The sequence below is a fragment of the Jaculus jaculus genome, chromosome 6 (genome assembly GCF_020740685.1).
Source record: "Jaculus jaculus isolate mJacJac1 chromosome 6, mJacJac1.mat.Y.cur, whole genome shotgun sequence".
NCBI classification, from domain to species: domain Eukaryota; kingdom Metazoa; phylum Chordata; class Mammalia; order Rodentia; family Dipodidae; genus Jaculus; species Jaculus jaculus.
Genome location: NC_059107.1, coordinates 137,371,330 through 137,386,073, shown reverse-complemented (window position 1 = coordinate 137,386,073; position 14,744 = coordinate 137,371,330). Strand labels below are relative to the sequence as shown.

The window sequence follows — 14,744 nt, the reverse complement described above, 5'->3', positions numbered from 1 at the left end:
TCCGGTCACAGTTTCTAAGCACTTGGTAACTGAAATGAATGGTGTGAGTGAGGGCTCCGTTCATATCTTTAGTTCAGAGACAGAAGTTAGGGAATCCATGAAACTGAATGAGTGTAGGGAAAGCACATCTTTATTTTAGCAAGCTTTAACCGAACCTTAGCATTTCATTTAATTTTGGATTCAGCCCACGGTGGTATTAAATGAACCCATGGCTTTGTCACCAAAAGAAATCAGATATTTTCATATCATTTTATAGTTGCTGCAGATATCTCAAATATCATTGAAGCTCATCTCTACTTTGAAATTAGGGTAGTTATTGCCACCAGATCTTGCTGATGAGTGTGTTAAGATATATTACTCTACCTTGATATATTTGTATAGCAATATAATTGGTTTCTTTTGTAGCCCAATGTTGTTGTTTTTTTTTTTAATTTTGTACATTAAAAATATGCTGAGAAGAGAACTACTACAAGCTTCATCAGAGGCCCACAGCACAAGAATCCCATAGGGCTAGGAAAAGAAATATTGCAGAGTGCTGGAGTCTGACACGAGGTGCCACCACGGCTACCAGCTGCTTGGGGCTCCCCCTCCCCTTGCCTCAGAGAAGCCAGGGTCAGCACTTGGAATCCAATTTTTAAAAGGGGTCACCGATGGAGAGAGGAGCCTCAGGAGGAGGCCAATGAGCAATGATGAGGAACAGCTGGTGTGTTAGATAACGTGCTCCTTCAACCAGGTTGGGGGTGGCGGGGGGGTGGTATGACAAGGAATCCCGCCTCACTGGAAGGGAGTCCCTGGAAACATCCTTCCCTTGAGGCTGTCTGGCTCTTGCTCTTTCTAGAAACACAGCTCCAGCATCAACCTATCACTGCGGAAACTCATCTCGCTCCACTCTCGTCACTGTGTCTTCCAGCAAGTGCAAGGAGTCTTCTTCCAGCGCCTGATCACTTACTGAAGGCTCACCCAGTGCACGTTAGAGAGCCTCGTGGATGGCCAGGGGAACGAAGGACGAGCAAGCCTGGCCACGCCCCTGGCCGGGGTTTGGATGTATCCCACCCCAGCCCCAAGTCTGTAAGTCGGAAGCTAAGTCCCCATATTCATAAACTAATAGTATGTGAAGGTGGGGCCTTTGGGAGAGTCATGGGGTGGAGCTACTATCCTGGCATTGGTGGCTTTCTAAGAAAAGGAAAAGAAACACGAGGTTGCTCTGGTATGACCACATCATACCCTTCATGTTAAAATGTACCAGGAGGTGTCCATACACATACCATCATGTGTATACACACACACACACACACACACACACACACGTGTGTGCGCACACGCATCAAAAAAATAATGCCGGGCTGGAGAGATGGTTTAGTGGTTAAGCACGTGCCTGTGAAGCCCAAGGACCCTGGTTTGAGGCTCGACTCCCCAGGACCCATGTTAGCCAGATGCACAAGGGGGAGCACGCGACTGGAGTTCGTTTGCAGTGGCTGGAGGCCCTGGTGCACCTGTTCTCTCTCTCTCTCTCTCTCTCTGCCTCTTCCTCTCTCTGTCACTCTCAAATAAATAAATAAAAGTAAATAACAACAAAAAAAAATAATGCTAGGGGCTGGAGAGATGGCTTAGCAGTTAAGCGCTTGCCTGTGGAGCCTAAGGACCCCGGTTAGAGGCTCGATTCCCCAGGACCCATGTTAGCCAGATGCACAAGGTGGCGCATGCATCTGAAGTTCGTTTGCAGTGGCTGAAGGCTTTGGTGTGCCCATTCTCTCCCTCCCTCTCTCTCTCTCTCTCTCTCTCTCTCTCTCTCTGTCTGTCTGTCCCTTTCAAATAAGGAAATAAAAACAAACAATTAAAAAAAAAGCCAATACCATGCTGTTTAGCTTTCTAGCTTCCAGAACCCTGAGTCAAATAAGCTTCTATTCTTTATAACCTGATCTCGGATAAGAAAAAACAGACTGACATATTCCTCATGAAACGCACGTCCTAAACAGGGCTGTACCTAACACAGCCTGACACATTCCAAGCTTACAGAACAGAGCCTCACTTCCTAACTTTACTATAGCTGTCTCCTTCACAATTCTTCTGAGCATCCTGAAGACATTGAAAAAGCAACAACCATTAAACTCATCTTTGAATGTGTCACCAATACTTGTCAATACTTCATCTTCAGAAGCCATATGCCGCTCCATCCCTCCTTCCACACCCACTGCCACACCCTTAGTTCAGGTCATTATCATCTCTCAGATTTGGCAATGAACAAGAGTCCATCTGCAACCCTCCTTGTGATGATGCTGACCTAGGTGGCATGATTTCTTGCCCAAAATACTGCAAGAGCCTCCAGCAAGCTGTCTCGCCTACACTGCGCCAGACTCTCATCCATTCCCCCCCACAGGGCAGTCATTACTTAGGAATTCAAATCCAGTCATATAACTTCCCTTCAAAGACTTCCCCAGGCTTTGAGAATAAAATCTAATCTCCTTCCCCAAGCCTGGGGGGGGGGGTGGGATGCTGTAGGATGGACTTCCACTTCCTACTCCAGCTTCCTTCTCTAATGACCGCCCCATCCCCAAACACAGGAACCTTGGGCTGTGTACACTGGCCAAGTTGCCTTCCCATGAGCCCTTGCACTTGCTCTCTGGTGAGCTATTAGAGTCCACTCCCAGCTGTCTGTGAAAGAGCCCACAACTAACCTTATTTACCTTGCTGAGAGAGAACATTTTGCCTAGCATGGCCCGAAAATAGCTGTTTCATCTCCTACTTGGTGATGTGCCTCACTTTCCTTGTCTGTAAATTAGCATTCACAATACTCTCCACTCTGTAAAGTCATTATAAGAATTAGATGGGGCTGGGCGTGATGGCACATGCCCTTAATCCCAGCACTTGGAAGGCAGAGGTAGGAGGACTGCTGTGAGTTCAAGGCCACCCTGGGAATACAGAGTGAATTCCAGGTCAGACTGGGCTAGAGTGGGACCCTACCTCAAAGAAAAAAAAAAAAGAACTAAATGGGGGCTAGAGAGATGAGAGATGGTTTAGTGGTTAAGGTGCTTGCCTGCATAAGCCTAAGGATCCATGTTTGACTCTCCAAGTCTCACATAGGTCAGATGCATAAAGGTGAGGCAAGTGCAAGGTCACATATGCCCATGAGGTGGCGCAAATGTCTGGAGCTTGATTTCAGTAGCTGAGGCCCTGGCATGCCAATTCTCTCTCTCTCTCTTTAAAAAAATGAATTAAAACTGGAAATATGCATAGAATAATGGTATACAACAGGTGCTTCTTAAAACATAGCTGTTAGCCAGATGCACAAGGGGGTGCACGCATCTGGAGTTCATTTGCAGTGGCTGGAGGCCCTGGCGCACCCATTCTCTGTCTCTCTCTCTCTCTCTGCCTCTTTCTCTCTCTGTCTGTCACTCTCAAATAAATAAATAAAAATATTTTTTTTAAAAAAACTTAGCTGATTTTTAAATATATTTTTATTTATTTGTTTGCAAGCAGAGAGAGAGAAGAGATACAGACAGAGAGAATGGGCATGCCAGGGCCTCCAGCTGCTGCAAATGAACTCCAGATGCATGCACCACCCTGTGCATATGGCTTATGTGGGTGCTGGGGAATTGAACTTGGGTCCTGAGGCTGCACAGACAAGCTTTTTAGCTGCTAAGTCATCTCTCCAGCCCCACTAGCTATCATTTTAATATGAAAATAAGTATTTGCTAGGGGCTGAGGAGATGCCTGTCAGTAAAGTTGCTGCACATGAGGACCTGAGTTCAGACACCCTCCCTCCCTTACCCCCCGCAGCTACGTCAAAGCCAAGTGCAGCTGTACATGCCTGTAATCCCAGCACTGAGGAAGAAGAGACAAAGGATTCCTGGTTCAAAGAGAGAGCCTGTCTTAAAAGACTTCTGACCTCCACAGGCACACAAAAGCAAGTGTGTGTGCCCCCACATGCATTTGCTGTATGTGGGTGTGTGCATGTTCACATATGGTGGGTATACTTCCACATAAACACAAGCTTGCATATACACATGCATGCACACCACACACACATGCAAAATACTTGGGATCTGGAGAGATGGCTCAGTTGAGAAAGCATTTGCTTTGAGTGCCTGAACTGGGGTCTGAAACAGGCACGTAAATGCCAGGCAGTCGTGGAGGTCCACCTGTCACCCCAGCATTCAGTAGGTGACAAGTCACCCCTGGGCAAGATGGCTATCTTGGTAGCTGACTCAGAAAGCCACAGGTTCAAGTGAGAGATCCTATCTCAACCAATCAAGTGGAGAAATCAACCAGCATCAGACTCCACACACACACACACACACACACACACACACACACACACAGGCCCATGTACCCATACACATATGAACGTGCATACACCCACACACCACATATGCATACACATGCAAAAAAAATCAATGATTTGCTAAATGTGCACCATCTTTCCTATTGACAGCTGATCTGTACGTGTTTTCACACCCTGCTGGGCCCAGAGCAGAAATCCAGGAAATGACTGCTTTGAACCAGTGACCATTCTGCCGCTCAGTTGCCGCTCCTCTAGTCTTGCCTTGATCTTTTGAGTAATCGTTCTAGAACACACTCAGGTTGTATATGCTGGAGAACCTGCTGCTGTCCTCCACAACCGTAGCCATGCCTTGGAGTTCCTCTGAGGTGACATGGAGCCAAGCGGGGAGGGGGGTGTGGGTGGGGCAGGCGGTGGGATCCGTGGGACCCTTTCAGGCTACTTCACCCCATGTCCCTGCACTTGGCAGTTGTCACCCAGAGCAGCAGGTCAACAAGGATTTGCGGTGATTTTGACCAGATGGAGCACTGGGTCAGATTTTATTTTAAAAGCAAGGTTTGGAAAAGTCTGAAAGTGACCAATCAGCAGGATAAATCTATCCACCTTTGCCCATCTCATTAAGCCCTCCACCATCTGGCCCCACTTTCTGGACACCCCCCAGCCAGCGGGAGCGCTTTGGCTGGTGGCTCACAGACTCACTCAACATCCCTCTTGCGCTCAGGCTGGCGGCTCTCCAGAGTTCTCCTCTCTGCCTTCCTCACTCAGTTTCAAGACACAGCTCAAGCGTCAGCTGGAGCCTCCTGGGTCTTCCTGAGCCAAGAATGACACCTTTTCTTGGGGCTTCCAAGCATCTTTTGGTTACATCCCTCCTACTGTGAGTACCAGACTGCGCAGAGAAGATCTGCTTTCCTCTCACTCTTCCCAGGAGAGCAGCAGTTGGCAAGCTACCACCTATGGGCCACATCTGGCCCACTGCCTGTGTTTTGAATGGCCCGTGAGTTAAGAATAGTTTTTTTTTTTTTTTCCTTTTGTACATTTTTAAATGGTTAGAAAAAAATCAAAGCAAGAATAATTGGTAACGAGAGAAAATGAGAATAAATTCCGGTTTCTGTGTCAATAAAGTTTTATTGCAACACTGTCGCATGGGTTCTCCTATGCGACACCCATGGCAGAATTCACAGGACAACACTGAGTTCAGTGACTGAGGCTCTGTGTATTTTGCAAAGACAAAAGATATTGATAATCTGGATCTTCACACAAAAGTTGGCCGAACACTGAATAATAGCACTGGTTGTTGGGATAGGAATGGGGTCAAAGTTCCTCAATAAGAAACTTCACTAGGAAAACACTGTGCAAGGATTGAGAAGACAAACTCATATGAAAATCAACTACAAAAATGGAGATGTAGGTCATGGTTCTGTTTATTTTTGTGACCACATCAAATTAATATTTCATCAAGAGAGAAAATTAAAACTAAAACTGAGCATATTAAAAAAAGAAAAACCTACCTACTCACCATAGTTGGGTCCCTTCTCTGGGAAGTAAATTAAATACCTGAGGTCAACCTATGGCTTTGAGATTTCTTGACCTTTATGGTAACAAAATATGTTCAAGGAAGGCATGCTTATCAGAAAACATTAAGGAAGGCAGAGATGACACCAAACTATTATAATCAAGAGTTGGTCACAGTGTGGCTCTTCCATCTTCTTTCTTGAAGGGAGTCTACCCACAACACCTGCTTAGAGGGACCATGTATGTGACCTCCCTCTTTTAGATTTTTATTAATTTGACAGAGAAAGAGGTAGAAAGAAAGAAAATGAATGGATACACCAGTGCCTCAAGCCACTGCAAACGAAGTCCAGATGCGTACGCCCCCTTGTGCATCTGGCTAACGTGGCTCCTGGGGTATAGAACCTGGGTCCTTTGGCTTTGCAGACAAGCACCTTAACCTCTAAGCCATCCCTCCAGCCCAACCTCCCTCTTTTGACTGGATCAAAAGTTAGAACCTGGGCTGGAGAGTTGACTCAGCAGTTAAGACATTTGCCTGCGAAGCCAAAGGACCCAGGTTCACTTCCCCAGGACCCACAGTAGCCAGATGCACAAAGTGGCATATGAGTCTGAAGTTCATTTGCAGTGGCTAGAGGCCCTCTAGTGCACCCATTTTCTCTCTCCCTCACTCTCTTTCTATCTGTTGTCTGTCTCTGTGTGTACAAATAAATAAATTAATATTTTTTTTAAAGTTAGGTCCTGCCCCAAGGGCAGACATACCAACATTGAACACAATCTCTTCACATGAAAAGGCAGAGGACTCATTTATGTTATTTCCTGGGAATCTGGACTAAATACTATAGAAAACCATTGCTGGTCAGTAGCCAAAGGTGAAGCCAGGCACAGGTATATTCAGGTGGAACCAGAGAGTGGAGAGCAGATGTTTGAGGAAGAAGACAAGGGTGCTTGGAAACATGGTGGAGCCAGGCAGTCATGCCAAGTCATATTAATTATGAAACCTTAGAATGGGCAGAAGACCTCCTTCAAGATCTCTTGAATTCAGAACCAACATGTCACAGAGCCTTATTCTGTTACTGTCGTTAGTCATGACAGTGTTTACTGCGGGCTGAGAAGGGTTCCTGTTCTACATTCTAACTCATGAATCCAAGCAATCACCCTCTAAAACAGACAGGATCCCTATTGGTAGAAGAAAATCCTAAGGCATAGAAAAATGAAACAACGTACCCAAGGTTTCACAACTAGTAAATGGCCGCTTTGGTCCCCATTGACCTGGCTCTAGGGTCCATACATGTGACCATTACCTCGCGCAAGTTCTGCGGCTCCTGTTCTCAGATTCCTAAGCATCTCCAGGTTTCTGTCCATGAAGTCCTCATTCTCTTACTTTTGCTCACCCGAGTAGAGCTTGGCAACCAACTTTACCTGACTAGGATAGAAGCTGGTATCATGGTTGACACTGCAAAGAACAAACCCCTAGAGAGATGCTTGGTTTGTGGAATTCATTCCGAGCAGACGATTCTAGATATCTTCCCTTACACCACAACAAAATGCAAACAAACTGTTGTCATACAAGAATGAAAAAGCTAGTTAAACTATGACCTGTAGTTTTTTGAAACTCTGTCCACAAACCCAAGAAGATGTAAGGCTTTAAAAGTCTAGATAATACCTTGAGCAGTTAAGAGGGGATAAGAGTAACAGAATGAGTTGGCTACTTTTATGGCATCTTGTGATAAAATGCTCTGGACAAAAAAAAAAGAGGGGGAGGCAAATCCTTATCCCTGCTGAAGGTACCTCAGTTGGAATACGAGGAAATTCACTTTCTCTTACCTGAGCATGAATTTGAATTCTTGTCGAGAGAGACCTTGTTAAAACACAGATTGCCATCCTTATCCATACCTCTACAGTCTTTGGTTTACTAAGTGCAATATGGGGCCCAATACCCCAAAATTCACATTTTTAGTAAGTTCACAGGTGATGTTGGTGCTCCTGGTCCACACAATACACTTTAAGAACCACTGATCTACAGCACAAAGCCCATTTCCTCTCACACTGGAAAGCATGATTGTACACACTGATAAATTAAGCACAGAAATTCCAGTCATGTGGAACTACTAAGAGATTGGCAATACCAGAAGACTGGCTATTCCAGGGAACAGGGATATCTGGGAAGAGCTAGAAGAGAAGAGAGAATGTCATATAACCTAGGACTTCAGGAGCAAAGAGCCATTTAGAAAAGACAAGGGGGCTGAAGAAATGGTTTAGTGGTTGCCTGTGAAGCTGAAGGACCCAGGTTCAATTCCCCAAGACCCATATAAGCCAGATGTATATGGTAGCACATGCATCTGGAGTTCATTTGCAATGGCTAGGGGCTCATTCTCTCCCTCTCCCTTCCTCCCTCCCTCTCTCTCTCTCTCTCTCCCTGCCTCTTTCTCTGTCTCTCTCCCTACCTCCTTCTCTCTGCCTCTTTCTCAAGTAAATAAACATATAAAAATACTGTTTAAAAAAGGACAAGGGTTAAGGGAATATAAGGTGACCAGGCTTAGGCAAGTATCAGTGCTAATTAAGTATCTTTATCGGGGATGGAGAGATGGCTTAATTGTTAAGGTGCTTGCCTGTAAAACCTAACGACCTGGGTTCGATTCCCCAGTACCCATATAAAGGCAGATGCACAAAGTGGCACATGCATCTGGAGTTTATTTGCAGTGACTGGAGGTCCTGGTGTGCTCACTTTCTCTCTCTCTCTCTCTCTCTCTAACTTTCTATGCTCACAAATAAATAAAGAAAGAAATATTTTTTAAAGGTATTTCCAACGAGTACCTGAGCAGGTCACTGGGGGTTGAATAGAAACCCCACTGTAAGGTAATTTATAGACTTAAATGCAAAGAGCAACACTGACAAGAAGTTCATCACTGCCCTCCCACCCCCCAGGCAGAACTTAAGGTATCACAAATGTAAACCTAGAAAACTTAGTTCACCAGCAACGTACAGGAAGCTGGTCTTATCACAGCACTTGCAGGAGCCGTACTTGCGCTATGAAGTGTAGGAGGAGCAGAACTCCATGTCTATGGGAACAGTGTCCACGGCAGTGGTTAAAATCCTGGGTCCTGGTCCCGGGCCCCTCAGGTTCCCAACCCTTTGCTATTCATTTAGCAGCTAGGAACCCCCCGAAGCTTTCTGGGTTTCAATTTTCTCATCTATAATCATCATAATAACTATAGTTCCTGCCTCATATGGTGAGTGGAAATCAACAGAAAATAAGGCATGTAAATTGCTTTGCACAAACCCTTGCCATAACTACTTGGCAGATAGTAGCGATGATTGCCTGTTCCTGCTTTCTGAGTGGTACTGCCATTTCACTTGTCCTGTTTGGAATCTGTCCCAGCATACCAAATGTGTGGATGAAGGTAAAATTTGCCATCTAGTCTACATATGACAAAATGGCTCAACAGAAATCCTAACAGAAGTTGGATGAGGAATAAACACAGCAGGAACACTGGATTTTGAAGTCAGCCAACCGTGCTGCTCGGGGGATCTGGGTTAGTGCTTGAGTGCACGGTCACTACGGTGCCTTGGGTTGCTGTCTGTGCAGAACATGAGTATTTGTGGTGAGTGTAGAAGAAAGGGAGTACATCCATCTGCCAGAGGGAGAAAGAACTGGAGGAGTTAGTCCAGTGAGCCCGATCTATGAGCATACACACCTCACTGGTTACAGAGGGATGACAGACATGTTTAAGCCACAGGTAACCTCAGGAGCCAACTATAGTAGACAAACAAATCTGGAAAAATGCCAGCTTCGCAAACGCAGACCTAAACATATTTGTGTGCTGGAGGTAGTAGGAGTTCAGGGGGAGGGGGAGTAAAGTGAACTCCATAAATTAATGCACATAATTAAAAGCATTTTCTTTTATATTAATCTAAGCTTAGGTATATTGTAAATGATAATGAAGAAAATTAGCCATGTGAAGGGTTAAAACACAACCCAAGATTGGAGGCTCATGTTGCCTTCAGGAATACCTCACACCTGCAATGCTACATCCTCGAAGTTGTTTCCTGCATTGTTTTTGTCTTTTGTTTATTTTATATTTTATCTTTACTTATTTTTTTAATTAATTAATTTACTTATTTGAGAGCGACAGACACAGAGAGAAAGACAGATAGAGGGAGAGAGAGAATGGGCACGCCAGGGCTTCCAGCCTCTGCAAACGAACTCCAGACACGTGCGCCCCCTTGTGCATCTGGCTAACGTGGGACCTGGGGAACCGAGCCTCGAACCGGGGTCCTTAGGCTTCACAGGCAAGCGCTTAAGTGCTAAGCCATCTCTCCAGCCCTCTTTACTTATTTATTAGACAGACAGAGAGAAAGAGAGAGAGAATGAATGAATATGGGTGCTCCAGGGCCTCTAGTTGCTGCAAACAAACTCCAGACACATGCGCCACCTTGTGCATCTGGCTTATGTGGGTCCTGGGGAATTGAACCTGGGTCCTCTGGCTTGTAAGCAAGTGCCTTAACTGCTAAGCCATCTCTCCAGTCTGTTTTGGGGTTTTTTTGAGGAAGGTTCCCACCTCTAGCCCAGGCTGACCTGAAACTCATTCTGTAGCCTCAGGCTGGCCTGAAGTCACTGACCCTCCAACCTCAGCCTCCCAAGTGCTAGGGTTTAAACTGGGGACTTTTTTGTTTAATTAGGGACTTTCAAGGAAAAGTTCAAGAAGCAGCAAGCTGGCAGAATACAGAAGTAGGCGCTGGGAGACCTGGGGTTCAGCATCAGGGCTCTGGCACTAACTCTCTTATGTAAACACTGAGCACACACTCATTGCACAAGCATCGCAGAAATTAGTCTTTTTTTTTTTTTACAGGAAAAGCTGAGAGAGGAGAATCAGCAGGTGGAAGAGAAGACAACCAAAGCCATGGGGAAGCAGAAGCCAGCCAGTTCTGTTATTGCCCATGGTTAGGGCAAAGGCGAGCAAATCTGCCCAGTTGAGCCTTGCTGCCTGCCGTTCCCTGGTAAAAATGTCTGGGTTTGTTCGGTGACCATCTACTGAGGCTCCCTCTAGAGTGTTACAGTTCTGAGTCCTGTTTCAGGCACCTGTAATCCAGCATGCCTGTCAAAAACACACTCAAGACCCAAAAATAAAATGCAATCAAATGACATCATTCTTCTGAGTGACAGCATAGCCCCCCCCCGACCCCACCACCCCATTAAAGGGGGTTGCAACCTGCAATTGTCCCTTCAGTGGCAGACTCAGCGGCACCCAGCATAACACACTGGGACCACAGGCAGGTGTCAAACAAATATTTGTTGCATTATCTTATATGCCTATTTAATAGGTTAGAAAATTGTCACTTTTTCATCAAAACTGCCACCTTCCTTTTTATTATTCAAACTCCTCTTAAAATTCACTCCCATTAAGGCTTCTGAATGTGAACTAGCAGCAAGGAATTTCCTTACAAGAAAAATAAAATAAAATTTTTAAAAAAGAGCCAAGTTTCCACCTGCGCAGCCATGGCATGCTATTGTTTGAACCAGAGTAGATTATTTAACTTAGATGACAAGCTCAGGGGGTAGAGACCCCCATCTTTCAGAATACACAGCTCTGAGCTCACCAGGAGTTCTGGATAAATAACGGCGGCAAGGAATACCGTGGAGGGGCCTGTTTTAATAATTTATTTTTCCCACTTCAGAATTTTGGCAGCATGTGTTTATCCCTTGCTGGGTTTCCAAGGGACAAGTCTCTCCCAGGAGCTCCCTAGGAGGAGAGGCAGCTCCGTGGCTTGCCCTGCCCCTCCCCTGCCATGCCAGCTCCAGTGCAGAACACCTGACTTAGCCAAAACTCTGATTCTGAGGCACTCGGGCTGCCTGCTGGGTTTGGAAGGGAACCGAGTCCTCCAAGACCTGATAGGTAGACTCAAGCAAGAGAAATGTTTTTGGCTCTCCACATCGACACAGCTGTCAGATGGCAAAGCTTGGACCTCCAATGCGATTACCTGCTGTGGGCCTCTGAGCTGTCTTGTCATTAACCCCAGAGACAGGTGTGCCCAAAGCTTGATGCAAAGTATATTTGGGGTGTACTTTCAAGTCTTTCAACAGAGAAGTGCAAGGTAGTGATTTCCCAACTTCAGCCACTAGATTGCCAAAGCGTATAAAACAGATATTAAATATTGCATTCTATGCATACAACAAAGCTGTAGTGTAGGGTGCATATACTTTAAAACTGTAACAGGAAGGGAATAAGGTTTTACATGCTGGTCCTAGCCCACCTCTGGGAGGCAAAGCGAAAGAAGCAAGTGACCACTCTAAGTAACTATTTTTCCCTGAATAACGGGCTAATACTTGGTAAGATGTGCTTTGCCAAGAAAGGGCTGGGTTGGGTGGGGGGGGTGTCCTTCTATCCACATATTAATGGACCCTAGAGCCAATGTTTTCAGGTACCACCATGCACAACAAACCCACATACACGTTCTCCAAGGCGCGACTTCTCCCCTTCCTCTCTGACTCATTTTATACCCCAAACAATGGCAACACCTGTAGCCGCTAATTTCTGCTCTTTGAATTCTGTCCAGTGATAAAGGCGGCTCTCAGCGGGCTCCCCTCTCAGGAGCCATTTGTGGAGTAAGGTGCCAGCAGTCTTGGAAGGACAAGGGCTTCCGCAGAAGTGCACAATGGCTCCATAATCCCCATCCACTGGACCTTCTTGGAGTGCCGCTTTATTTTCCAAAGAACTGCCAATCTCGGGGTTCGAGCTGTGACTGCCCTGGAAGCCCTGCTGGGGGGAAAACCTGTGTCTTTTGCCTGGTTCAGGTAATAGCCCAGGGGTGGTGCCTAGGAGGTTCACAATCCAGCAATCTGGAGCCTAGACACTGCCTGGAGCACCCCGACACTTACCCTGGCTCTCCCCCTTTAGAAAGAGGCTTTCTGTACCCACAAAGCCGCCTCCCGCCTCCCCAGACTGTCCTCCCAGGTGGAGACCACAGCCGTCCCCGAGCCAGCCACAGCCCCGCCCCCTCGCACCGAGGGTCACGCCGAGCCTGCCGCGAGCGGCTTTTGCAGCCTAGCGTTTATTTACTCGTGTGAAGCAAGCCACCAACTCTTCCGACAAGACCGCATGGGTTGCGGGCAAGGTTTGGGGGAGGGCCAAAGGCTGGGGTGTGGCAGCAAGCCCTGTGGCTTCAATGGCTTCTCTGCCTGAGGGGTCACTGTGTCTGATAACTGCGGGACCAACAGGGTCAAAACCACCTGCCTGGTGAGACTACACGGGAGAGATGCGTCTGGAGCTCAGCAGCCTTTGGGGACTAGAGGGCGGCATGTGGACAGCATCAGCCCCAAACAGACGGCGGCACTGGGGCGGATGGAGATGGCATTTGGGAGGGAGCCACTGGAGTTTGGAGCCTGCCCCTCTCACCCTCCCCAAGGCGCCTTTTCCCACTCTCCATTTGGGAGCACCCCCACCCCAAGGTTAGGCTTTAAAGTAGCCCCCTCGCTGTCTTGATGGCCACTGGCAAAGGGAACCTGACCCTTGATAAATGTCACCTGGATCCCACCCCCACGCCCCCTCCCCGTCCCCCAGACGGCAGGCGCTGCGCGGCGGTCCTCCCTCCCAGGGCAGCACTTACGCAGTTGTGCTGGGTCGTCTCGAAGTCCCAGCTGCAGCTCCTGGCGCGCGCCTGGACCTCGCGCATCCGGAAGAGGCAGAGCGCCGTGGTGGTCGGGGAGCGCCTCCCCTGGCCCTCTCCGGTGGCCGCGCTGAACACCCCGGCCCAGACGTCCGCGGCCTCCACCAGGCTGGAGGAGAGCAGCAGGCGGCGACCGTCGGGGTGGCCGTGACCGCAGTCGAGGGCCGCCTGGCCCTGGAAGAGCACCTCAGTGCTCTGCGCGATGCGCGCCATGCTGGGCCAGCCGGTGGCGGCTCCGCTCGTGTAGTTGTAGGGGTAGTAGGGGAAGTAGACGCTGCCGTTCCAGAGGAAGGCGTCCACGAAGTGCAGGCTGCCCGCGCCGCCGCCGCGCAGGTTGAGACGACCCAGCTCCCGCGTGGCCAGGCTGCGCCCCTCCGTGTTCTTGAGCGCGATGGCCGTGTCGCGATCGGAGGCGGCCGGGTTGCACCGGTTCGCCGTGTCCGGCTCGGGCAGCACGTAGGTGGCGGCCACGGCCAGATACCAGAGGTTGTGAGGTCCGGCTCGGTACACCACGCCGGCCGTCGAGCCCTGTGGATGACACGACACCACCTCGGTGCCGTTGCGCAGCGAGCTACGGCTCAGGTTGCCCAGGGGCCTCACCTCGCAGGCGCCCCGGTCGAAGGTCCAGCCTGTGAGCAGCAAACCCTCGAGGCCGGCTGCCCCCTCGCGGTAGGGTAAAAGCAGCTTACTGAAGCTGCTCCCGGGCCGGGGACGCTCGGGGGGCGCCAACGAGACGGGCTCGGTGCAGTTGCCGGCTTGGTCCCGGTACAGGCGCGAGAGCCTGTGTTTCAGGTTGTAGTCCAGCTGGTCCAGGCAGCTACCGCTCGCCACGAACACGCCGTCCGCCCGGCTCGCCGCGATGGCTCCGATGGCTTGTTCCGATCGCCACACCGGTTCGTCCGCGCCCCGGGCGGGGACCGCCAACGCCAGCAGATAGGCGAGCAGAGGGAACGGCGCGGCGGGGCGCGGGGGGCGCGGCGGCGCCTTCCTCCGGGAGAGCTCCATTGGGGATGGGGATGGGGGAGGAGGGGGGGAGGAAGCCGTCCGCTTCCCCCGGGCAGGGCGCGCGGCGGCGGCGGCGGCGGCGGTGGGCTCGGGCGGCTCAGGCGCGCGGCGACGGAGACGCGGGCGGCGGCGGCGGCAACAGCGGCGGCGGCTCCTGCGCGCGCTCGGGCTCCCGCGGCCGCCCCATGCCCGCGGCTCGCCCCGGGAAGGAGAGCTCGGCGAGGACGGCGCGCGGCGGGCTGGCTCCGGCAGCCGGTGCGGCGGCGACGGCGACGGCCACGGAGGC

General features: G+C 49.3%; 1 protein-coding gene across 1 annotated transcript in view; it reads right to left on the bottom strand.

The window, feature by feature from the left end:
* Positions 1–14,458, bottom strand: part of Plxnc1 (plexin C1) — a 181,198-nt gene extending 166,740 nt beyond the window's left edge. Inside the window, exon 1 of the mRNA XM_004650180.3 lies at positions 13,394–14,458. Within this exon, the coding sequence (XP_004650237.1) occupies positions 13,394–14,458 (1,065 nt within the window). The remainder of the gene's footprint in view (positions 1–13,393) is intronic.
* Positions 14,459–14,744: the final 286 nt, after the last annotated feature.